A 22,946-nucleotide genomic window follows, 5' to 3' on the forward strand; every position below is an offset into this window, starting at 1 on the left:
CTGCGGAATGGCGCATGCAACCCTTCAGCTGAAAGTATCCCTGGTGTGGAGACCTACAAGAGTCTCGGAACTTCCGCGCCCTGAGGCGGCGCGGATCCCCAAGTTTTGACATCTTTTCCAGTCACGTTTCGCCAGTGATGTCGATGTACAAAAGCAATGTATCTCTTTATATACATATGTATGCGCGTATGTGTGTAGGTGTGTGCAGATGTATAAATATGTATATGCATTTATATGTATATATATGCATTGTGTGTATGTGTGTGCATATGCATACATTTATATATATGCGTATGTAGGTGTATATATATATATGTATCCACATATATATATATATATATATGTAGACGTGTCTGTGTAGTGAGACGTCTGTTTTTCGCGGATTTTGTGTGTGAGGAGAAACCGGAGGGCCTCGAGAGAAGCCGAGAGAGTTTAGATTTTTAGGGAAGCACTGAGGCGCCTCTGGCTGCCGGGCGGCTCCCTCGTCTTCTACGTGAGCGAATGTGACAGTCTTCCCCGCAGGCGCGGGTGCGCCTGTGGGTGTCTATTCCGGCTTGCATGCGCAGAGAGGTCAAAGAGTCAAAGAGATAATGTTTGAGAGGTCAGCGTTTTTCTCCCCGCAGGACGTCTCCGAGAGACGATGCAGTCTTTGTCTTGGCAGTGCTTGGCGTCGCCGAGCCTCCGACCTGGAGGGCGGTGCCAGGCAAGGGATCCGAGCGGGTCGAGTCTGTTTCGTGCGTGGGGTAGAGATGCATGCGGGGGCAGGAAAATTGCAGTTTTCCAATCCTCGAGGGGGAAAACGTTCCCCAGACAGCGACAGGTCGACCGAAAAACGGGTCGCTTTGCCCTGGCGACTGTCTTCCGCTTTTTGCGGACCTCGGTCCCAGCGACTCCCGCCGAGTCAGCCGCGGCTGCTGGGGTGTACGTACACCGCAGATAGCTAGCGCTCTGGGCCGCGGGTGGACTGGCCCACGGCGAGTCGCAGGCTGTTGGAGCTTTTTGCGGGGAACCTTTCTTGCGGAGAAACGGATTTCCTGTTGCGTTCCTTCGCAGATTGTGCCACACTGTCCGCCAAAACTCGCAAGCGGGAGAAATTGACAGCCCCGTGAGGCTACGGAGGGGGGAGGGGGGACTGCCGCCGCGCCTGGAGCAGCGTGCGTTTAGGTGCCAAGCCGCGTTGCGGGCGGCTCCCCTGGGAGAACTCGCCGGCTGCGGAGGACTTGCGACTGACACTCTGTTTTGACTTTTTTCTGTCGGTGGTTCCGCATTTCGACACTGCAATCCGTTTCAACTGGGCTAGGCTTTTCGAGTTGAAGTTGAAAGTCAGCGACGTGAAGAGTTCGTCGCGCGAACGTAGGCAGACCCAAGGCCGTCGTGTCCGAAGACGACGGAGTGTCAACTGCACGGAGAGAAATAGTCGATTGGCGCCGCAATTTCTCCGTAGCGGGCAATAACAAGAAGGAAAAGACAAGGCGGAAAGTAGGAACCTGAATCCGGACTTGTTTGCTGGTGTAGACAGGAGGGTGGCGAAGGAAAGTGGAAAGGGGGTCTCACAGAATGGGAAACACAGGGCGCGCAGGAAACACCTCCATGATCGGAATGTCCACATCGCACTCTTGTACTCTTTCTTCATATTTGCACATGCATCAGATCGATCAGTCGTTGTCCGAAAAATGTATATATATATATATGCATGAATGAATGTATGGCGCATTTTTGGATCTTTGGCAGAAAGGTATATATATATATATATATCGATGGTGAAGTGTTTATCACCGAGAGACACGCACAGGATTCGTTGCGGTTCACGCCCACGGCAGCGGGTGGTTGTTATGTAGAATCGAGTAGAATGTTGGCATTCTCTGAAGAGGCGAATTAAGAGAGAAAACGTCTGCTTTGTCTAGGAGAAGGGGCATGAAGTGCCCAGACAGCGTCCCCATATTATTGGCAGAAGACTTCGAAGCGTCGCGCTGCACGCACAGAGCCTGTCTCTGAGTCTTTCAACTTCAAGACGGGAGCATCTTTTTGACTCGCGTACGCGTTCTTTTGTGAGGCCAAAGCGTCGAGACACAGAGCTGGACTTTGTGCTCAACTCCCGCGGTACACGCAGTCAGCGAGCAGCGTCGCGGGCGATACACTCACACACAGTAGTTCACGTTCGTCTGCAGGCACAGCAGTTGATGAAGCAGGAAAATTCTTTTCTCAGCGTCCAGTCCATGCAGTGGCAAACAGCCCGTGGAGGCTCGATTCCTGTTGCACATCGTGGAGTGCGACTCCTCGGTTTCTGCCCAGTTTTCTTTCTGGGGTGTGCACTCCGAGTGAACGCTCCTCTGGGGAGATTCTGAAGGCCTTCGTTCGCCATCTCCAAGTTCCACGTCGCACTAGCAGAGCATGGATAATGCGAAGGTTCGTGCAGAAAGACGCCACTCGAAAAGCTGCGTGCACTCGTAGAGCAGAGGAAACCATACTCATTTTTGACTGTCACCTGAGGCCCAGGATTTGCTGCGCAAACGCGTCGCCCGACCAAGTTCCTCATTTGTGTACAACTGTCTTCGTGGAACCAATACGAATCGTTGACCTCCGCAAAAAGAGGGAGAAACAGACTTGCACACCGCGTGCGATTCCTCCTTTGCAGCGACGAGAGCTCTCGTTGGACGCGAATTCGACGTACTGTGCGCTGGGTTCGTTTCGGTCTACAGTGATGTGTGTCGCCCTGAACTACCCCCCCTGTAGATTTTTCATACGCCTTTAGACGTATCTTCACGTATCTTCTGTTCGAGGAAATCTGTGAACAAGTACAGCCAACGGACGGCTAACAGGTGCGCTGATCTCAAATGTTGATTGTCTCGGGAAAACCTCCCGGGCGTCCCGAGTGAATCCGCAGGTTCTGCCAGGTAGGAACGAAGGCAGTTCTCGGCTGCAGAGCCTCAGCCGCTTCACTGGATAAAAACCCTTTGCAAACGGAGAACTGAACTCAGTGCGGCTCTTCTGATCGGGTGTCTGGGGAACTTTTTCGCGTTGCGTTTCGAGAACTTCGCCTGCATGCAGTTGGACTTTCCAGCGTCCGCATTTTGGGTCCCCACGACGCATGCAGCAATCGCCGGCGTTTTTTTCTTCAATTCTTTCCGACAGCTTCCTGCTACGTCTTCGCAGAAGGTTTTCCTGTCCGCGGCAGAGCACTTGAAAACATAAGGAAAGGGGAGTCTTCTCACGAACCTCGTTCCTTGTCTCTCCTCAACTCACAGGCTCACAACCCCATCACTGGTGAGCTCGTGGCGAACACTCTGCTAGCGTCGTCTGCATTTCTCTCCGGTTTCTATCCGCGCGCGCCTTCCGTCAACCACCCGTCAACCACTGTCTGCGAGCTTCCTTGTCTCTGTCCGGTTTTACTTTGCCGCCCCGCTTCTGTCTTCGTCTAAAGTCTGCTTTCCACCTTTGTCTTTTGCTCTTCTCTCCTCTCGGCCTTCACAGCCTGCTGCATCCTCAACCAAAATCGTGTCGAAAGAAGTCCTTTTTCTAAGGGATCTGCAGCCCATTTCTCCTTCATTTCCCTCAGCATTACCTTCTTCCTCTCAGCGTCTTCGTGCCTGCACCGGACACCCAGCTGCGCCGCTGCTGCTTCACCTTCACACGCTTTCTCTCAGCCGACATTCCCTTCCTACTCTCTCCTCTCATCTCCTCCTTGTTCTACGTTCTACGTTTTCTCGCTGACACCGTCGCTTCTCTTTTCGTCTTCTTCCTCGCCTCCCTCGCCGTCGCTTCACGACTTCTCGGGTGTCTCTGCGCCCGCCCCTGGGGTGTACGTACACCTGACACCATGTCGATTCCCTGTCTCTTCGAAGATCGCTTCGAGGTCCGCTCCGTGGACTGCTCCAAGTTTGAGCGGGTCGCGCGCCTGAAAGGAAAGAGTTCCGGCTTCGACGCTGACCTGCAGCTTGACGTCAACTCCGACCTCTTCCCTGTTAAAGAAAAACAGGTAACGCACTCCCAAGTGCAGCCGCTCGTGTCTGTCTCTGTGTCGACGCAAATGCATTGATCTCTGTCCTGCTACAGCTTGCTATCCACCTATGTATATGCATACGTTGGCGTATCTCCATGGTTCTCTCTTTCTTTGTATCGGTATATTTATTTATTTATTTTCAACAAGTTTTGGCGCGTTTGGCCATGGAGCTGGGCATCATTGAGGCGTGAGAGGGAGACGGTTCTGAGTCAAGCGGAGACTTGGATTTCCGTGACAGACTCCACGCACCCGACAGAGAGACGAACCGTTGAATATACATGAATATAAGCATGCATATATATATATATATATTTATTTATTTATGTATTTCCTTTGTATCCAGAGAGGCAAATATGCATCTGCGACGCTCTCTGCATGACTGCGTAGACCTACTGCGTATTTATCTGACTGTCACTCTCATCGTTTGGACAGAGGTGCGTCTGTGCATTCTTCCTCATCTGGGGTGTCGTCTGGTCTCGCTTGGTTCGCCTCTGTGCTTCCTCTTCTTGCGTGTATGTCCTTCCTCGTTTTTTTCTTTGTTGCATGTTTTTTCCACGCGTGGACGCTCCTAGACCGTCGACTCAGGTCGCTTAAGAGACTCTTTCTCCTCTGTCTGCAGCGCTTGTACATTGGAATTACGAACAATCTCCATTCCTCGGGGGACGCCAGAAAAGATGATTCTGCCTGGACGGAGCCTGCCGCGTACTTGAAGGAATACGACTATGTCATGTACGGCAAAGTCTTCCGAACTGAAGAATGCTCTTCCGAACGCAGGTTCGTCGACATGACAACAGCAACAAGTCTCTCTCTCTCGCCACAGGTGCATGTTCATCTGCCGTTCTCCACTTATTTCATGTGTGTCTTTACATGTGTGCTCGTCTCTGTTTGTGTCTTTTGTGTATGCCTGCGTGTACATATGAATATTCATCTACATATATATAAATATATATAGATATATATAAATATATATATATATATATATTTATTATATCCATAGAGAGAGTGCGAGTAGGAGTTAGGAGTAGATGTGTGCACTGAGAGACTTGAGGGACCTGGTATTCTGTGTGTTCGTCTCCGGTTCGATCGCTCGAGTTTTGATCTTTCTTTGCAGGACGCGTGGACATCGTCGGCCTTTTCGCGTCTTTATGCTTTCTTGTTCGTTTCGTCTTTGTCCTGTTTCGCGTTCTCCTCTCTGGGATTTGGACAGTGCCGTCAGGATGTGACTTTCCGGGTGTTTCAGTGACGCACAGAGTCAAATCCAACTTCCTCGGATGGTCTCCTCACTTCGGTTGGGGGTTCGATCACCTCGGGCTGGTCTGAGAGCGCGTTTTTTTCTCCATCGTGATATCGCTCGCATGCAGCGTCTGCGTCCTTTCTTCTGAAGTGTCTGCAAGCCTGTGCTTGGTTTGCGTCTCACCGAATTCTCTTCATCGAGAGTTCTCACCGAGGTCTGATGTTTGTTTCCAGAACTCTCTACGCTTCGTTCGGCGGCCTGCTCATGGCTCTGACGGCCGACAAGCATGTTGTCGGGGACCTGGAGCTGGATATGAGAATTTACATTTTAATTCGCAGAAGCGACGAAGTTCACTCGCTGCTTGCCTAGACGACGAGACGAGGATTTTAAGTCTCCTCTGCCTCTCTTCAGCTCCAATCAGAGCGTCTCTTCTCCTTCTCGTCGCAGTCCCCTCTTCACTTGGCAGGTCTCTTCCCTTTTTTCTTCTCTTCTCTGTGTGTCGCGTTTTCCGCGCGAGAGGCCTCTGTGCAGTCTGAACTGTCGGCCTCGCAGGTGCCTTTTTGAAGTTGTTTCTTGACGTTTTGCGTGCATGCAGAACTGCATGCAGTGTCTCTCCCTCGCTCGGCAGGCAGAATCTGACGACTTGGTTTGAATGCGCGACCTTGAGAACCACAAAAGGAACGAAAGTGGAGGCGAATGATCTGCGAGAAGATTGCTCGAAACGCGCTGCTTCTCGGCCCTCACGCGTCTCCACGCAGTCATTACAGATTGCCGAGCCAGCATGAATTCACTGAGCTCCACAGTATGGAGGTTCTCCGTTTTTAGAAAACCTCGCTGGTTCGTTTCTACCACCGCGGCCACTGAGATCACGGTTGCAGTCTCGGAAGTGTGTGACGCGGTGCGGACCTGAGCTGCAGGCGCAGTTCAGTCTCTTAAAAATCCACAAGGCTATACTTGTCTCCGAAAAAACGGGTTCTTCTCACTGCCGACAGCGAGAGGCTGCTGCGCCGTCTGCTCGGAGACTCCCTTCTTTGCTTCGTTCTGATTCCGACGCTCTTGCCCTCGCCATTCTTTTGCTCTCAAACGCACAGTTCCCTTTCCCGCTGCCACTGCCGTCAAGCACGGCTTCTGAAAGATACATTCATGGAAGGAAATGTGCCTATGCATATATATATGCATATATATATATATATATATCTACATATATATATATATATAGGTCCACACAAATGCCCGTATACTTGTTTATATATATATATATATACATATGTAGATATGTATATATATATATATATATATGTATATTTTTATGACCAGATGCTTGAATTCGCTGTCGATGTAGTTTTATGGGCAGACGTATACATGCCTGCCAGTACGTGAACGGACGCATAGGTATGTGCAGTGAGTGGTGACACGGAAATTGCGCGAGTTTGCTTTTTTTGCAAAAGGCGTCGAATCCGAATCAGAGAAGTGGAAACCGCACATTTCAGACGCCATCCAGGCACCTAGAAAAGGGAGACTGTCCCTTTCGATACCAGAACGGGAGTCCCTATTTTACCTCAGTTCCTCTTCACATGGCTCTACTTCTCTCGCCTCATCGTCATCCTCATGTCTTCTCTCCTACACAACGTGCTGTCACCGAAAACACCATATATATATATATATATAAATATAAATATGCATATATATACATATGGCCCCTCTCTCGGTGTTTTTTTATACCTGTGTCTGTCGCTCTCTCTCTCTATGATTAAATATATATTTATATTTGCGTGTGCATGATTGCAAGTAGTTTCTCTCTGGGTATTTTCTCCCTGTGCCTGTACACTGTACAAGTGGAGTGTCAGCAGTATCGCCAGACAGGAGAGGGGGAGTATTGACCGGAGCGAGAGAAGCGTTTTCTCTAGGATGGTACATTCTTCGATTGTTCAGACAGCGCGTGCAGGCTCCGCGCCGCGGATGCTCGCCGTTTGCCTCCGAAGATAGATGGTTTCGCGGAAGTCATGCGACAGGTCTCACCACGGTTTCGTACAGAGGAGAGTAAGCGCGAAATCAACACACTACTTCCTCAGAGGCGGGGGGCGGGGAGGGCATCGTATACCATTGCAAGTGAGACGTTTTATCTGTTGGAGCGTAGCGATGGAACATATTGTTTAGGTTGGCATTCCGCGCTTGATCCCCCTGTAAAAACATTACCTCTATGACTTCTGCCAGGTCTGACAGGTCAGCGATCCGCCGGGATGTCGGCGTCGAACCTCTAAGTCGACCGAGCATCAACCTAAACTGGACAGCCAGATAACTGAGCACACGTCGCAACCTTTATTTAAAAACATCGCCACCAACAACGGACTCTCGACCTCCTCCACAGGTGCGAGGCCTCCGCGCGCCCTTCCCCGTCTACCGTACGGCCGAGCGATTGGAAGGAGAAGCAGAAAGGAAAAAAAGCAGCGAAAAGGAGGGAGGCGACGGCTGAAGGTGGGTGAGAGGAGAAGGGAGAAGAAGAGGAAAAAGGAGAAACGGAGGGGAGGAGAGGAGGGAGAGAGGAAAGAAAGAGGGAGAAAAAGAAGAGGAAAAAGAAAAGAGAGACAAAAGAAGAAAAGAGAGAAGAAAAACACGAGGAAGCGTGACGGAGAAAGAAAGGAGGGCGGGTGCGACGGACGAGGAAGACAAGAAACGAGGAAGACAAGAAACGAGGAAGGCGAAGATCAAAAGATGAGGCAACCTTTGTATGTCTCCTGGAGTCACTTCTTCCGTTTTCCGAGTTTTTCGTTTCCTTTTCTTTGCATTTTTCCTACTGTTTCTCTCAGTCCTAACGTTCCTCGTTTTCCCGGTGTACATAAACCAACAGTTGACGACATGCAAGAAGGGGGGGGGAGCGGAAAAAGGAGGGTGAGAGGCCATCGGATACCGTCCCCTTTCTTCCGCTGGAAAGGACGTTTGCTTCTTTTTCTCCTCTTCTTTTTCCTTTCTCTTCAGCCCTCTCATGCCGCTTTTCCTGCTCATTTCTTCTTCCTGTCTGGGGGCTCTGCGTTCCTTGAGAAACGCCCTCGGACAGCGCGCCGTCGCCAGCGAACAGCGAGCACCATTTTCGCATGGTCTCTGCGGGTCTCCCTAAAAAGGAGGTCGCAGACATCGACAAGTCCACTCTCGACACCACTGTGCGCTTCTCGCTTTCTCGCCTTGCCCTCTTTTCTCCACCTTGTCAACGCTCAGCTGTCTCCTCGGCTGGTGTGTACCTGAAAGACGCAGAGAAGCATTTCTCGTGTGACTCGCGCAGAACCAAGTCCTTCCCTCTCGCGTTCTGTTCAAATGATCTCGTCACCCCGGCGGCCTCCCTCTCATTCTCTTGCACTTTCGCTTCCTTTCTCTTCTTTCTCTTCTTTCTCTTCTTCTTTCTCTTCTTCTTTTTCTTCTCCTTCTCCACCTTCAATCGCGCCCTCCTGCCCGTCGTTTCCTCTGTTCTGTCTCTCTTCAGCATCTTTCTCTGCCTGTCTCCGGTTTCCGCCTCTCTTCTCTTTTTCTCTCCTTCGGCGTCGCTCGCTCTTCTCTCCTCCCCGGGTCTCTTCCACTCCCTCCGCTGCCTTCCACTGACCGTTCTCTTGTCCCTCCGCCTCTGCTCGTCGCACGGCCTTCCTCGACTGTCTCGCCAGCTGGCTCGCCCGCGACTCCTCGCGCTCTGCGTTTTCCTCTCTGCAACTTCTTGGAGATGCGCCGACGATGCTCGACTGGAGGGAAGTGACGTTTCCGTTTCGCAGGGGCACCAAGAAGGGGATCTCGCGCGTCGTCTTTGCCCCCCGATGCCACAGAGACGCGCATGCAGTGCGAGCCTCGGGTGTGCTGCGGACGCCGCCGTCGGCCGCCTCGAGAGAGAACGGAGACCGGCGCGAAGACGAGGAGGCAGGCGACCGCGGGAGAGAAGAGGGCCGATCTCCACATGAGTACCTATGCCTCTTGGTTGCCGGCGAGCAGGCGAGGAGGAGCGACGGAGAGCCGAGCCAGGACGCGCAAGAAAAAGGAGAAGACGCGGAACTCGCAGACACACGAAACAGACGAGAGAAATCAGGAGAGGAGTCTCCAGCTGTGGAGCTATTCGATATCAAGGTGAGGCGCGCCTCTGTCGTAGGAGAAACAGACAGAAGGTGACAGCAATAGTGAGACCGATGCCGAGACAGCGAGAGAGGTAGAGCGACAGAAGTATAGACAGAGAGGTAGAGCGACAGAAGTATAGACAGAGAGGTAGAGCGACAGAAGTATAGACAGAGAGGTAGAGCGACAGAAGTATAGACAGAGAGGTAGAGCGACAGAAGTATAGACAGAGAGGCAGAGCGACAGAAGTATAGACAGAGAGGTAGAGCGACAGAAGTATAGACAGAGAGGTAGAGCGACAGAAGTATAGACAGAGAGGTAGAGCGACAGAAGTATAGACAGAGAGGCAGAGCGACAGAAGTATAGACAGAGAGGTAGAGCGACAGAAGTATAGACAGAGAGGTAGAGCGACAGAAGTATAGACAGAGAGGCAGAGCGACAGAAGTATAGACAGAGAGGTAGAGCGACAGAAGTATAGACAGAGAGGCAGAGCGACAGAAGTATAGACAGAGAGGTAGAGCGACAGAAGTATAGACAGAGAGGCAGAGCGACAGAAGTATAGACAGAGAGGCAGAGCGACAGAAGTATAGACAGAGACAGCCAGAGCAAAGGCGCGCGATTCGGAGAAGTCGACAAAGAGAGACGATTGAGAGATGCAACTCTCTCTCTCTGTTCTTTTCAGCATGGAGTGACGCTCAAGTGGCGCGTGACGGCGCCCGTTCTGCCCAGTGGGCCATCGTGCGCCGCCTTCTCCCCAGACGCGTCTCTGCTGGCGGTCGGCTGTCTCTGCGGCTCTTTGCTTCTCTTCCTCTCGTCCTCTGGCGAGTGTTGCTTCTCCAGGCGCCTGTCTCCTCCCGCCTGCTCGCGCGCGGCGCCACCCGTGAGTCTCGGCGTCGGTGTCGCCGCGGAGACAGTCGCCTGTCGGGCGTTGCCGGAGGCGGAGACAAGCCGCCGCGGTCGGGACGCGGACGCCCAACGGAGCCGGAGACACCTCGTCCGCCAGGCGACGACCCAGGGAGACAGCAGCTCGGTGGACGCGCGGCGGCGCGGAGGAAAGGAGGAGCCTGGAGGCGAAGAAGAGCCCAGGGAGAATTCGTTTGGAAACTCTCGAGTCGGGAGAGCACTGCATACAGCCCCCCTGGTTTCTCTGCACTGGGTTGACACTTCGTCGTGGACAAGAGGCGAAGGCAGCGAAGAGTTGAGAGAGACGCTGGAGACAGCTGTCACCTGCCATACGCCGGAGCCTCTTGCGTTTCTCGACTTTACGTCCACCTCAGCTTCTCCGTCTTCTTCCTCGCCTTTCAATTCTTCGTGCTCGGCTTCGGCGCCCGGCCCCTCCTTTGTCAAGACGGTGTTGAAGCCTCCGACACTGCGTTTCCCTGGGGAACTCTTATCGCTCTTTTCTCTCGACGCAGCAGGCGTCGGATATCTCTGCCTGGAAGGCAGAGTGCCTCTCTTCCGAGTGTCGTTCCTCTCTGCGTTCCACCGTCTCGCTGAGGCGTCTCCTTCGCTTTCCGCCGCCCTCGCGTCGCCGTCGCTTCGGACTGCGCGACCGAGTCTCGTTACCGCAGTCAGAGCCGCGGAGACAGCCGCGGAGACAGCCGCCGAGGGTCTCTCTCCAGACCACCGACAGGAGGTCCCACTGCACGCTGCGAGTGTCTCTTCTTCGCTCGCCGCTCCACAGGCTTCTTCTGATTCACAGGCATCTTCTTTGAAGCCTGCCTCTTCGTCTCCTCTTGCTCAACAGCCGACCTCAGAGAGAGCCGCTTTGTCGTCCCCCGCATGCGCTGAGAGGCGCGAGGAGTCGCCGTCCTCAGCCTCTCTTTTCGTTGCCCACTCGCCGTCCGTTCTATCTCTCGAGGCGGGCACTGGTCCTCACCCCCGCGCTCGCCGAGCTTCCCCGCGTCTTCGCCAGACCCGCAAGACTCCGAACGAAGGAGAAAGAGAAGCAGGGACAGATGCAGGAAGAGACGCAGGGAGAGCGATTGCCACCAGAGAGGAGCGAGGCGAGGGAGACTGGAGTGGAGAAGTGAGGAGCTGCGAGGTGAAGATGGAGACGAGTGCAGTGTCACAGCGCAGCGAGACGAAAAGCCGGCTGGGGGTGAAGAGACAGTTTCAGGCCCTCTCAAGGAACGGGAGAACGAGGGACAGGAGCGGCCGGCTGAGGCCGCAAAGCAACGGCGGAGAAGTGGGCGCCTTTCCGGGAGACGAAAACCTTCTCCCCGGCGAGTGCGAAGGGGGGGGCTGGGATCCGACAGCGGAGAGCGACACAGACGGCTGTTACACCGCGAAGGAAGGCTCAGCAGCGCTGTGGCAGTCGCGCCAAAGAGAGACAGAGGGAAAGACAGAAGCGCGAGGAAGCGCGACAGAAGAAAGAATGCAAGAAGAGCAGATTCACTGCGTACTCGTGGAGAACGGCGAGCAGGAAAACTGCATGCGCGGCCTCTCACGTTTGCCACTAAACGAGAAGACAGTCAAGAACGAGAAGGCGGCAGCAGAGAAGATAGCGGAACGGGGATGGAGGCGACAGTCCTCAGAGGACGAGACAAAGAGCGAGTTAGAGACTCCTCGACGATGGAGAGGAAGCGAAGAGGAAATGGACTGGGAGGCAGGTGCAGCAGAGACGTCCGAGTCCGCTCGAGAAAAGCCTGCAGCGACGAAGACAACTTTTTCGCGGGAACCGAACGGTCTCGCGCAAGAGGTTGGGCGCCTCTGGGGTGTCCAGACAGCAGCAGTCTCTCCCAACCTGTCGTCTCTCGCTCTAGTGCTCTGGACTACGCCTCTTTTCTCTGCAATTGTGTCACCTGTCTGCGAAGCGCAGCCGTCCGTCGAAGTCTGCCGCTCTTCGACTGCGTCCCCTTCGTCTTCGCAGACTCCAGGAGTCTCTGTGGCGTCTCGCAGTGTTGCCCTTTCGAGTGACGAGGCTCCGACCACCGGGCAGGCGCCTTCAGCTCCTCTCCGGTTGAAGCGCCCCGCCTCCGCCCCGGGATGTCTCTCTCAGGTGTCACCTCGGCCTCCCTTTACTCCTTTCGTACCTTCTTCTTCTTCCTCGTACTGGCTGTCTTCGTCTCCTTTGTCGTCTGTCGCTGCGGCTTCACCTGGGCTCCTCTCGCTGGCGCAGGCAGACTTGGCGCACTCCGTTTCGCTGCTCGGTTCCGCGGACGCACAGGAGAAGACTGGACGACGGCGACCCGCGAGCCGTCCGGAGCCTCTTCAGGATCCGCCTGGGAGGGAGGAAGGACGGATTTCCTCGAAAGGGAGTCGTCAGAAGCGTCTCTCAGGGATGTCCAGCGCTGCTTCGCCTTCTCGCGCCGTCCCCAGGCGCTTCCCTGCGCCTGTCGGCTCACCCGCGCCGACCTCTCACTCGCCTCAGGGGCTCAGAGACAGGACCAGGTGCATGGACTCTGAGGCAACCTGTGAGGTGGATCCAGGAGAGAGAGACGACTGCAGTCGAGACAGCGCAGAGAGGCCCAGGTCACCCCCAGAAGAGAAGACAGAGGAAGAGAGAGGACCGAGCGAGAACTCGTATGCGGATAGCAACTTGGCTGTCGGAGTAGCAATAGGAAGAAGCGAGACGATCTCTGGAGCTCCTTGGAGGTTTCGCGACAGAGAGCCATCGAACCGGCGCTCCTCTCAGAACAGTCTCTTCGCTTCTTCCTCTTCTTCAGGGACTCTCTCTCCTTCATTTTCTTCCACGTTTTCTTCCTCTTCTTCCTCTTCCTTGCCTTACTCTTCTTTCTCTTTTTCTCCTTGTTTTTCCTCTTTTTCTTCGTCATCTTCATCTTCCGCTACTTCTGCTACTGTGCAAGTGTCTCCGAGCTCCAAGCGGCCTGTGTCTGAAGCATTTGCGGAGGAGGCAGCCGTGGAAGCTCAAATGGATGCCCGCTGTCTGTCGCGTTCTCCCAGACAGCGTCGCTTGAAGAAACTTCGAAGACTAGACAACTCGCCCTCTGCTTCTCCTGCTTCTTCTCTCGCCTCTCCCGCTTCTTGTCTCAACTCTGCTTCCCTCAACTCTCCTTCTTCTTCTGTGGCTTTGTCTGCTTTCTCGTCTCTGTGCGCCTCGGAGGTCTGCGGCTTCGGCGGCGTTCGTGGAGGTGCGAGGCGAGAGACCGAGACACACGAGCAGCGGCCGCCAGAGCGACAGGGAGACAATTGTGTACTGCGAGAACGCGATGGCGCAGCAAACAGACAGAGAGCAGAAGGAAGCGAAGAAGAAGGAAGAGACGGAGAAGCAGGAAGAGAAGAAGGAGAACGGCGAGTCTGTCGCGGATATTTTGTGAGCCTGCAGGCGCTGCGGGGTCTCGCGTCGGCACAACGAGACGCAGGGAACTCCAGAGAAGACGAACGAGAGGGAGAGAAAGCAGGAACAGAAGATGGCGGGGAAGTGGACCAGGGAGGTGGGGTGTACAGACACCCACGCGGAAGCGCGCGATCCTGCCGGATCGGAGACAAGGCGAACGATCGAGGTATCGCAGCTTTCTTCGACTTGACGCAGGTTCGTAACCAGCGAACGGAGAGAAGGAGAACAGACGCGAGCGACGGGGAAATGAGAGAGAGAAAATGAGAGGAGGGGAGAGAAAGGGTGACAGCGAGAGGGAGAAGAGGTTACCGAGAGAGGGAAAGAAAGAGACTTGACGACTCCCTTGTTGAGTTTTTAGAGCCGGTCACTGTGTGTGTGGTCTGCATCGTTTTCTTTCGTAGTGAAGGCGAGGGAGAAGTCGAGAAGGAGAAGGCTATCATTCTCTTTGAAGACGTTTCTGCCTGCTCGCTTGCGTTCTTTTGCCTTTCTCAGCTGTCTGTACAGGGACGACTGGCAACGCAGAGTCTCCATCTCCTCGCTGCAGCTCAGGGCGATTTGCTTTTTGCAGTTGACGTTCTTGAGCGCTTAGCCTCCCTCTGGGTGTATTTCTCCACGCCGTTCACACTCCTGCTCAGGTGTATGCACACCGGAACGAGGGCAGGCTCGGTCGCGCAGGCTGGGGAGGCGCTTTCCGGCGAGACGTCATGGCGCCAGCGGAAGTCGCGTTTCTCGGGGCAGAAAGAGGGGCAATCTCGAAGAGAGCAGAAGGCCACTGTTGAGGACAGCGAGACGAGGACAGAAAAGGATAGAATGGGAGAGACCAAGGCGGAGGAAAAGACCTCAAGAGTCTGGAATGTGGTGGACGGAGACGAAGAAGGAGCAGCGGCAAGCGACGCGGAAGGAGCGGAAGGCTCGAGGAGGGGCGAGGAGACAACCGGAGAGTCTGGAGAGGCGGCAGAACGTAATTTGAACAGTGCGGCGTCCCCGGAAGGTTCGCTTGATGAACAAGACCGAGTCCTGAGGCGTCACATCGCATTCTCCATTGCTCTGGGGTGTCCAACAGCGTCTGTTGTGGTGAGGCGGAAATAGCGAGTCTGCGTCTTTCCTCAAGTTTCGTTCCTTCTCCCGCCGGAGTCACATGAAAGAAACGCGCTTTTTCTCCAGAGTGATCGATGCACGACTCGCGCGTTCTCCTCAGACGGAAACCTCTCTCTTCACAACTTCTTGGGGAAAATATTTCTCCCCCCCCTCTCGCGTCTGCTGAGAGCTTTCTTCTGCGTTTGAGTTCCATGTACAGTGCCGCGTCCCTTCCTCGCTGTGTCTCTCCAGACGAGACTTCGAGTGTACGTTTTTATCCTTGCGTCCTCGCGCGTGACTGCCGGGGTGTACGTACAGCCGACGCCAGCGCGACTGTCTCTTTCTCACGTGGTTTCTTCTTTTTCGCTTCTTCAGAATGCTCTGGTACGTCTGTGTGCCGAAGTGGAGAGAGACGTCCGAGTGGAGAGGCAAGCAAACAGAAACGAGAGGACGCAGGACCTGACAGCCCGCCAGACTCGCACGGCGGGGGAGCAGCTCTCGGAGGCAAGTCCCGACGAAGGTTCATCCCTGTCTTCTTTACGAATGACAGTTTTCTCTTCAACTTGCCCGACTGTAGATTCATTTGCTCTTTTTTCCCATTCCCCGAAACAGAGCCACACAGTCAAAGGTCTCTGTCCATCGCTGGCTCTCTACTTACATACATCCGTGCATATGTCTACAAGAACATATATATATATATATATATATATATGTAAAAGCGTATCTGTATATTTAGACATTCGTAGAGCGCCATGCACTAACTCGTATTTGCATGCGTGTGTGCTTGTACCTTCTTATTTCATGTTCCGTCGATTTCTGTATCTGTATGGAAGAAACAAATTAGTTTTGAAAGTATCTCTCTGGAGCTAGCCATGTAGATGTCGTAGCGGTGTATGCAAGCAGGTGCGGCCCCGGTGTATGTACACCTGCCGCGCGCGTCCATGCACGCCGCTGTGTTTCTTTGCTTTTCTGTGCGTCTCGGTCTTTTCAACTCGTTTTTCCCTGCCACCAGACTCAACTGGGCATTCTTGTGAAAGGGAGCCCATTCGAATTTCTGTAAATTTGACTTATCTTGTTTTGCTCTTCCTCAGGTCGTTACTCTTCTTCTCCCAGCCGTCGAAACCACACTGCTTCCTGCTGTCCGTCGTGCTCTGCATCTGACGCGAGGCGCCCTACTTTACGTTTCTCGATCCCAATTCTTTGAAGCGCCATCTTCTTCCTCTCCCTCCGTCTCGTCCGCAGCGTCTTACCCGTACTCGTCCTTCGCTCCTTCTTCCCCTCTTGCTTCCTCGCCGTGCGACGGCGACAAGACGTCTGCCGGCTTATATTCGACCAAGAGTTCCGGGGCTGCACGAAGGAGGAGCAGACGCGAGCGGCCTCCCGCGTTTTCGCTCTTCCTTTCCAAGGCTGTCGCCCGGTTGGAAGCTCTTGAGAAGATGACTTGTGCGTCTGTTCACTCTCACTCATTTCAGTCTCGCGCCTCCGGCATTCTTAGGGGGGCGCATGCATCGACGGTTTTGCCTGGGGATCAGTGGTGCATGTGGGCGCTTCCCATTCGCGCAGGGAGCGATGGATGTCGGTTTTTCTGTCTCCGCAGGCGATTTTTACTTTCGTTTTCCTCGTCTTCGACGCCACCTTTGTTCCACAGATGCGTGCTCTTGCCCACCCTTATGCGGCGTATACGCACGCGTGCATGCTTATAAAAATCAGTACATACATACATACATACATGCATATGCATGCATATATATATATATATATATAGGTAGATACATGTTTTTCTGGATCCGTGTGTATATATCTACATTTATGCATACGCATTTGCGACCTCGAATCCAAACACACACAGACACAAGTATCTGTTGAGGAGCATACTTGTCTGTACACCCACTGCATGAATGCATGCAATATATATATATATATATATATAAATGTTCCAGGACGTCTTTTCAAGGGTTTTCTCCGTTTTGCCGATTTACGTCTCGGAGCGTCTTTAGAAAAAAGACTTCGGAGACTTTGGTCGCGGCTTTTTGGCTGCTTTTTTTCGCACGCGTTGTTCTTGCAACGTTGCCGTTCTTTTTCTCATTTCCTCAGGTTCTCTCCGCGCCTGCCTCCTGGAAGGAGTGACGCGTCAGGTCGCACTCACCCGGTGGATAGCCGCTCTGCTTCCGCGACTCATTTTGCCTAACTCTTCCTCTTCTTCCTCAGTTTCGTTTTCCCCCTCTTCTTCGTCTTCTTCGTCTTCTCCACCTCTCGCCTCTTCTTCACCGTTTTCCTCTTCTTCCTCGTGTCTCCTGGATCTCCGAATGTTTTCCAACGGTGAGTGTATAAGCCGAAGCTCCATCTTGGTACCTGAGGAACCTCAAGAACCGTGTGGTGTGTTTCTATCCGTATATAAGCCGAGCCCGATATCAGCCAGACAGGTCGTAGATTTAGGGGAGCAGTGTGAGTCTCTCTCGTCCCGCTGTGCAGTCTCGATGTGTGAGTTGCGGCCTTTCTGTCATTTCTGCGGAATGCGGTTCTCCCTTTCTTTGTCACACCTGTCTTTTCGAGACTGTGTGGTGTCTCCGCGAATCGGATTCGAATCTACAGTGCAGCGGAAGACGGAGTGAGCAGGCCGTCGCTTGAGGAGTCCCTGCACAGGACTCGCCGATGGCAAAGCTGGAAGCCGCGAAGTTTTCAGCGCGTTCTTCGAGTGTGTCTCTGCTTCGTCCTGCGTAGTCGGCAAGAGTGCAGAGACTGCAGTGTTGTCGACATTGCTTCTATGGTTTCAGATGTTAGAGGGGGACTCACCGAGAGACGGGAGGTCTCGAAGCGTTTTCTCTCTCAGCTGCGGGGGCGAGGGGAGGGAAATGGGGAGTGAGACGCCTCACCATTGCTTGTGCGGTGTGAGAGCTGAAAACAGCTGATTCGAAAGCCGATTTTTCCAGATGCCAGTTAGTCGTTGAGTTGGGAGCGGGAGTTGAATCTCCTTTTGAAGACAACAGAGACTCCACTGTTGTCGTTCCTGAGAATTCCCCGAGACGCGAGCCGTGTCTCCGCGAGTCTCTGTCGATGCAGCATGTGGAGCAACGCGCGCGTTTTTTCACAGCAAGAACAGAGACATACGTCCTTTGTTGTTTCCTTGTCTCCTCAATGCAACGCAGATATCGCAGTCATTCGACCGTGTACTGCGCCTGCCATACTAGGAGAAGACAGTGTCTGCATCGCCAAGTCTCGCACGGTCTGTCTACCTTGTATCACATCTTCAGTTCCTGACAAAGACGTCTCTGTTTTTAGCTGGGACGAGGGGAAGCTGTGTCAGTATTTAGTGATCTGAAAAGAGACATCTTTTCGAGAATTCGTCTCATGCAAACGTGCATATGGCTTTTTTTCGCAACATGCACTTTTCTTTTTTTCTCCAGGCGACAAACGGCAGGGAGATGTCGCCGACGCTCAAGACACAACGTCAGAGAGGAGTTGTGGGGATCGGCAAGTCGAAGACTTTTCGTCTTGCTCTGCTTCGCTCCGTCGACCGCCTGGAGTCGAATCCTTTTCCGCCTCCCAGGCCTTTCTCGAGGGGGGCGAAAGCGTTTCCGAAGAAGAAAACGCAAACGACGATGAAGCAACTGAAGAGGAAGAAGAAGAGGATCACCTGCAACTTCCGCGGTGGGATGTCTGTGCCCTCGCTGGGGACAGACGGCGAGGCAGAGTCGCGGCCGAGAAGGCGGGTGTCGCGTTTGAAGGAAATCGATTTCCACGAGAGGAGGGTGAACAGACGCGGCGAAAAGCCTCTACGAAAGAAAACACCGGCGCATTCGACCTCAACAGACATCTGACAAAGAACGAGAAAGAAGAAATGAAACATGCTGCTGAATGTCTCCAGAGTCTAGAGGGCCCCAGTGCCGCGCTTCACCTAGACAAAGTGAGCAAGTGTTTCCAGTTTGCTTCATAACGAGTTCTTCATTCTCTCTTCTCGGTCTCTCTCTTCTTTTCTCTTCCTCTTTCGTCTCTCGCTTTCTTCCTCCCTCTCTCTCTGGCCGTTTGGCTCTGTCTCCCTTTTCTCCTCGCTGTCTCGCTGCTGCGCTTCTCTTTCTCCCCCTACCTTTCGCTCCTTTCGCCGCCCGCTCCCTCTTTCACTCTTCTCGCTTTCTGTCTCTTTCCGCTTCTTCGCGCGTCCTTCTTTCTCTCAGATCCACCGCCTGCTAGGATGCATACACAACGTCTCCTCCCCCGAATGCGCGCTCCTCTCCGTCGCCTGCGCGGCCCTCGGGGACATGGCTGCGGCTTGGTGAGACAAAGGAAAGGCGAGAAAACGAAAACGAGGGAGCCGAAGAAAGAATCCAACCGAACAGAAAAGCAAACACAGAAATTCTCACACAGGGCAACCTCTCGAACACGCGGAAACCCCCCTGAAACAGAGGCAACCCAACAAACACATATATATATATATATATATATTATATATATATTATATATATTATATATATGTATATATATATATTATATATATATATTATATATATATATTATATATATATTATATATTTATATATATTTATATATATATATATATATATTTATATATATTAATATATATATAAATATGTATATATATAAATATGTATATATAAAAATATGTATATATATATATATATATATAAATATGTATATGTATATATATGTATAACTGCACAGATGTGAATGCGTGAATATGTAGACTGTCTCCATCTATATATAGATGAATGGAACATTACGTCTGGGAGGTGCTCTAAATGTAGATCTGTGGGTATGTCCCGGTCGCGCTGTCTCTCTTCCTCTCTCATATATACATATATATATATATATATATATATATGCATGCAATTCTGTGTTTTTTTATGTGTATTTGTACCCTTTCGTTGATGTCTCGACCTGCACGCAGATGCAGAATGCCTGTGGGGAAAGCCTGGCCTTACGTTTTCTGCTCCACTCCAAATTCCTCTTTCGTTTCCTCTTTGTAGGGACAACGGACAACACGACGTCGAGCTCGCCCCTCTGAGCGGCGCCAGCGCTTTTTCTCCTCTGTCTTCTTCTGCTTCTTCCTCTGCATCTCCCCTTTCTTTCCGTCTTTCTTCTTCGTTTTCTTCTAAAGCGTCTTCGTCTTGTTCTTCGCTGTTGTCGCTTTCTTTCCTCGCAATTTTACCGCATGCAAGCCGTCAGTCGCGCGTCTCTCTGCTGCACCTGCCCGCATCGACTGCCGGTGTCTCCGAAGAGACAGGAAACAGGCGAGAATCGAAAGGCGATACCTTCGCCTTGTCCTGGATTTCCTCGTCCCCGTCTCCGGATGCCGTTCAAATTCTTCCTCGCTCTGAAGAAGAGATCTCACAGTCTTCTTGTTCCCCGTCTCTCTCGCCTTCCCCTCCTTCTTCTCCCTCAGCCTCTTTCTCTAGAGCCGCGGCGTTGCGAGTTTCTGAGGACACCGGAGTCGGCTTATATACGGGTTCTCCACGCTGTTGGCTGCACCACTGCGTGGTGCGGCCCTACTTGGACTCGTCTGCTTCTGTGTTCTCTCCTTCCAGCTCCCTTCTGGAGAGGCCTCGGACGCTTGCGTTTCTTCTCGCGGTGCCTGCCTCTCTCTTGTCTTCCGCAGAGAAGTCTCCCGTCTCTCCAACGTTTGCTGCGCTCAGCTCGCGAGTGGCTTCTCCAGCTGCGCATGCAGTTGATGTCCTTCCTTCCTGGAGAAGAAAAACGCGACCTGCATTCTTCTCTCCCGCCTGCGTGCCAGAGGGCGGCGCAGACGCCCGAGTCTCTGCAGCATCCTGCGTCTCCGAAGGAAGAACTGACGCGGCGCAAAGTGGAGGAAAACGTTGGGGAAATGGAGGGAGAACCGGAGAACAAAAGCCAGGGAACGGGGACAAAAACGAATTCCTTTGTGCACAGGCCTGCGACGTTCTTCCTTTGTCGGCGAAGGAGATTTGCATCGTCGGAGAAGTTCGGGGAGAGCCTGCTGTGTTGCTTGTCCGACTCGATGCGCCCGAGGCTGTCGAAGGAGGAGCAGCGCTCGAAACGATAGCGCGGGGAACGCTGGCGAGACTCGAAGAACGGACAGGAAGAGCAGGAGAAGTCCGAGCAAGACAGAAAGGAGGAAGGACGCGACGCGATGGAGAAGGCAAAAGGACAGAAGGCACCGCAAGGCAAGGAGAAAGGAGAGAGCGAGAAGAAAGGAGAGGAGAACCTGAAGCGGTAGGCTTTTTCCGGCTTCTCAGAGGCTTCAAGGCTCCACTGGAGGAGGGGGAAGAAGACAAGCACGACGGCAGCGTCGACCTGCAACTCGCTGCCAGCTTCGACACGGTAAGGAAGGGAGAAAGCCGAGAAGAAATGTGGAAGGGTGTGCGGTATTCAAACCACCGTTCGTTTTTCAGGAAAAATGGCGACTGCACAAGACAGAGATGTCAAGAAGGTTTCATAGAAAGACGTACACAACGCCAGACAACCAACAGGGGGGCACTACTGCAGAACTCCTCAGCAGCCGCGGGATGCACAGTCAGCGTTCCTGCTTGGAGAAAATGTTGCCGAGCGTCGGAAGAAGAGCAAGCGACATGCCTGTGTGAGGCAGACTGTTTTTTTAAAATGGTTTCGAGATGAAACTTTTTTTCTTTTCTCGGCGTCTCGACTCGCAGTGAGGCGACGACGCCTCTTCCAGACAAGTCCAGTTTCTCGAGTTTGCGAGCATAAGAAGCGCGCGAGGGATGCTCGATACGAGAAGTGCAAACCTCGAGAGGAAAATAGAAAAAACGGCTCTTTTTCTGGAGTGTGCAGCCTGCGAAAAAAGGAAAGGACTGCTCTCCATCTTGAAGAAAGTTTCGATTTGCCTGATCCGAGTGCCAGGGGCGTCGGAGCTCGACGGCCGGCGCGAGCGCAGGTGTTTCAGCCAGTCTCGAGGATCCTAGGAACTGTGCGACGAACTTCGTTTGGCGCTGGCTGCCGATCTAATTCAAACCCACTCAGATCTATCTACATATATATATATATATATATAAATATATATGTATAAATATATATGTATGGATGTATGTATGTGCGTACATACATAGAGATGTACATGTTTGTATATTCTCGTCTACGAACGTACGTTTTTTCTTTTTTCCGGTGCATGATTGCCTTGTTCTCTGCTTCCTGACCTCCTCGCGTTTCCCAGTGCATCGCTGGGTGTGCCTGCCGGGTCGTCTATTTTTGCATGCAGCGGAAGGCCGCTGTCTCCTCTCTTCGTCACGGCCGCTTCTGCTTCCTGCTTTTGAAGAATTGACAAGATGTTTTTCTGGAGGAAGCTGGAAGAGGACGCGACTGAAGTGGAGAATGCGAGAGAGAGAAGACACTCGAGAAGCGACGAGACAGAAGAAAAGCGAGAAGCTTCAGAAGAAAGCGCAAAGAGCGGCGACTCAAGACTGCCACACATCTCCAAAACACAGAGACCTCGACTTGTGTATCTCTTTTTTTCTCTATCTCCTTCCTTCTCGTTTCTAGCTCGTTTTCCTTCTCTCTTGTTTCTGCCTCCTTCGGAGTATCTAAACACAACACGTGGAGAGACGGTGTCTGTGTTTCCTTTGGCGCGCGATTGTCGTTTCTGTTTTCTTGTTCCTTTCTGGCTGACTCTGTCGCTCGTTGTGGCCTCTGCCTCTTGTCTCCAATTTTTTTCCAGTCTCTGTCTCCCCTCGATCTCGCGCGAGACGGGGGCGCTGAAGGCAGGGTCCTCAGTGCCTCCTCACGCGACTTGTCTCTCCATGCGTTTTGATCTTGAAGAAGAAACGCGTTCAAACAAATGTTCCTTTGTATAAAGTCTTTCAGGATCGTGTCTCTGTTCGTTTCGCGAAGACGTTCCCTTCTGGAAAGTTTTCGTTCCAAAGCAAAAACAGACGCTACACAGGATTCGCTCTCCTTTCCTTCTTTTTTCTTCTCTTTCTTCTTGTCTTCCTCGTCTGTCTATTCCTTCGTACTTTGCCCCTTTGCTCTCTTCTTCTTTTCCTTCTTCACTTTCTGCCTCTTCTCCCCCCCCAGATATGAAAGCGCGAGACGGCAAGATCGAAATCGAATGTGTGATGAGCTTCTCCAGCGCCTGCAGAACGTTTGCAGAGGTGGCGAGACACCGACTGTTTGTGTTGTTTTTTTCGCTTGGCATGAATAAATGGATTCAAGTTTCAGAGTCCGCAGAGGACCTATGGGTGCGAGCTCAGTTGTCTGTTTGACGCCCTTGAACCTGGACCTGACCGTCGTTTCTCGCTTCTTCTCCC

The 22,946-nt window shown here is 52.6% G+C and overlaps 2 protein-coding genes across 2 annotated transcripts; both read left to right on the plus strand.

Moving 5' to 3' along the window:
- Window positions 1-3,149: 3,149 nt before the first annotated feature.
- On the plus strand, window positions 3,150-5,703 carry POLR2H (DNA-directed RNA polymerase II RPBABC8). Its single transcript, XM_002368179.2, has 3 exons — window positions 3,150-3,976; window positions 4,620-4,774; window positions 5,468-5,703. The coding sequence occupies exons 1-3, from the start codon at window positions 3,818-3,820 to the stop codon at window positions 5,601-5,603; spliced, it is 450 nt and encodes a 149-aa protein (XP_002368220.1). The 5' UTR covers window positions 3,150-3,817; the 3' UTR covers window positions 5,604-5,703.
- A 3,248-nt stretch (window positions 5,704-8,951) lies between these two features.
- Window positions 8,952-22,140, plus strand: TGME49_233735 (hypothetical protein; the record flags this gene model as incomplete). The annotated part of the gene is made up of 10 exons (XM_018780370.1): window positions 8,952-9,335; window positions 10,003-13,815; window positions 14,113-14,694; window positions 15,073-15,201; window positions 15,789-16,140; window positions 16,792-17,016; window positions 18,102-18,601; window positions 18,870-18,967; window positions 19,680-21,009; window positions 21,902-22,140. 10 exons carry the CDS (start codon window positions 8,952-8,954, stop codon window positions 21,962-21,964), a joined length of 7,476 nt encoding a protein of 2,491 aa, XP_018636772.1. The 3' UTR covers window positions 21,965-22,140.
- Between the last annotated feature and the right edge of the window lie 806 nt (window positions 22,141-22,946).

This window comes from Toxoplasma gondii, chromosome VIII, assembly GCF_000006565.2.
Source record: "Toxoplasma gondii ME49 chromosome VIII, whole genome shotgun sequence".
NCBI classification, from domain to species: Eukaryota; Apicomplexa; class Conoidasida; order Eucoccidiorida; family Sarcocystidae; genus Toxoplasma; species Toxoplasma gondii.

Excerpts from the sequence above, each read along its gene's own strand:
- POLR2H (XM_002368179.2), top strand. The coding sequence starts at position 3,818 with ATGTCGATTCCCTGTCTCTTCGAAGATCGCTTCGAGGTCCGCTCCGTG. Across the intron at positions 3,977-4,619 it reads TCCCTGTTAAAGAAAAACAG|CGCTTGTACATTGGAATTAC; the intron begins GTAACGCACTCC and ends CTCTGTCTGCAG. Across the intron at positions 4,775-5,467 it reads GAATGCTCTTCCGAACGCAG|AACTCTCTACGCTTCGTTCG; the intron begins GTTCGTCGACAT and ends GTTTGTTTCCAG.